The 1,486-nt window shown below is 46.2% G+C and overlaps 1 protein-coding gene across 1 annotated transcript in view; it reads left to right on the forward strand.

The window, feature by feature from the left end:
* Positions 1-1,228, forward strand: part of LOC149224912 (aldehyde oxidase GLOX-like) — a 1,816-nt gene extending 588 nt beyond the window's left edge. The window contains exons 4-5 of the mRNA XM_089388310.1: positions 23-268; positions 438-1,228. Coding sequence (XP_089244436.1) covers positions 23-268; positions 438-1,228 — 1,037 coding nt within the window. The remainder of the gene's footprint in view (positions 1-22; positions 269-437) is intronic.
* The last annotated feature ends 258 nt before the right edge of the window (positions 1,229-1,486 follow it).

A 1,486-nucleotide genomic window follows, 5' to 3' on the forward strand; every position in this document is an offset into this window, starting at 1 on the left:
ACTGATACTTGGTGTTCATCAGGAGCCTTTGCTGCGGACGGTACTTTGGTTAGCACTGGTGGATGGGGCGATGGAAACATGAGCGTTCGTAAATTTGTACCTTGTGAAACTTCTACATGTGATTGGGTTGATCCAGCTGGTGAACCTGGATCTGGGCTTCTGAACGATCGATGGTATGCTTCAAACCAGATCCTTCCTGACGGTAGAAGTATTGTTGTGGGGGGCAACTACGCTTTTACCTACGAATTCCTGCCACCAAGGAAGCCTGGTGAGGGAGTTTACAATCTGACGTTTCTAGAAGACACCTATGTGTCCCAAAACCTGCAGAGCCTGTACAATCTCTATCCTTTTCTTCATCTCTCATCCGATGGAAATCTCTTCATCTTCGCCAACCGTGATTCCATCTTGCTTGATTACCAAAGAAATGTTGTGGTCAGGCATTTTCCAAGAATCCCAGATGGCCCAAGAAATTACCCACACCACCGCCTCATCTGTGATGTTGCCACTGTCCGCATCTGATGCATTTCGGAGGACAGAAATTATGATCTGCGGTGGTGCTCCTGTTGACAGTTACAATTTGTCACTTGCAGGGATTTTCATTGACGCGCTCCAGAGCTGTGGAAGAATGGTTATCACAGATCCCAATGCCGATTGGGCAATGGAGAACATGCCTGCTCCCAGAGTTTGTGGAGATATGCTGCTTCTTCCCACCGGTGAAATTCTGATTATCAATGGAGCGGAGAAGGGATGTGCAGGTTATGGGCAAGCAACCAATCCAGCTCTTGCTCCTTATTTATACAGACCTAATGCATTGCCAGGGCAGCGCTTCTCAGTACTCGCAAGTTCCACTGTTCCAAGAATGTATCATTCCACTGCAATTGTATTGCCTGATGGTAGGATTTTTGTGGGAGGTTCCAACCCCAACAAAAATTATAATTTCACCGTTATGTTTCCCACAGAGCTTCGTCTGCAAGCATACAGTCCTTATTACTTAGACGAATCTTCCCTGAAGCCCACCATCATTTCTGTGCTGCCTGCTTCGGTCACTTATGGCGGTAGCTTCAAGGTTCAATTCGCTGCAAATAATCATCATAACATTTCCATTCAGTTCAACATTTATCCTCCGACCTTCACTACTCACTCTTTTTCCATGCATCAGAGATTGCTTCTGCTTGCATCTGCCACCCCACAATTAGAATTAGTAGGAGAGCAGGGAGAATATTTATAGTGCCCTAGTAACGGCACCTCCCACGCCTGTTGCAGCACCGCCTGGGTACTACATGCTATTCGTGCTCAACAGTGGAATACCCAGCGCTGCCACTTGGATTCATTTGTCTTCTAATTAGACTCATCCTTCCGCTTTGACATTCTCAATAATCTCCTCATATGTACTGTACTCTACCCTACCCTACTGAGTGAGCGCTGCAACGGTAAGCTCTCGTACATTTCAGAGCAATAAAAGTTTGGGTTTCTTTTCTTGTGTGGA

The sequence above is a fragment of the Pinus tabuliformis genome, chromosome Q (genome assembly GCF_031772625.1).
Source record: "Pinus tabuliformis cultivar Carrire ecotype Pingquan chromosome Q, CPIR1, whole genome shotgun sequence".
NCBI lineage: Eukaryota > Viridiplantae > Streptophyta > Pinopsida > Pinales > Pinaceae > Pinus > Pinus tabuliformis.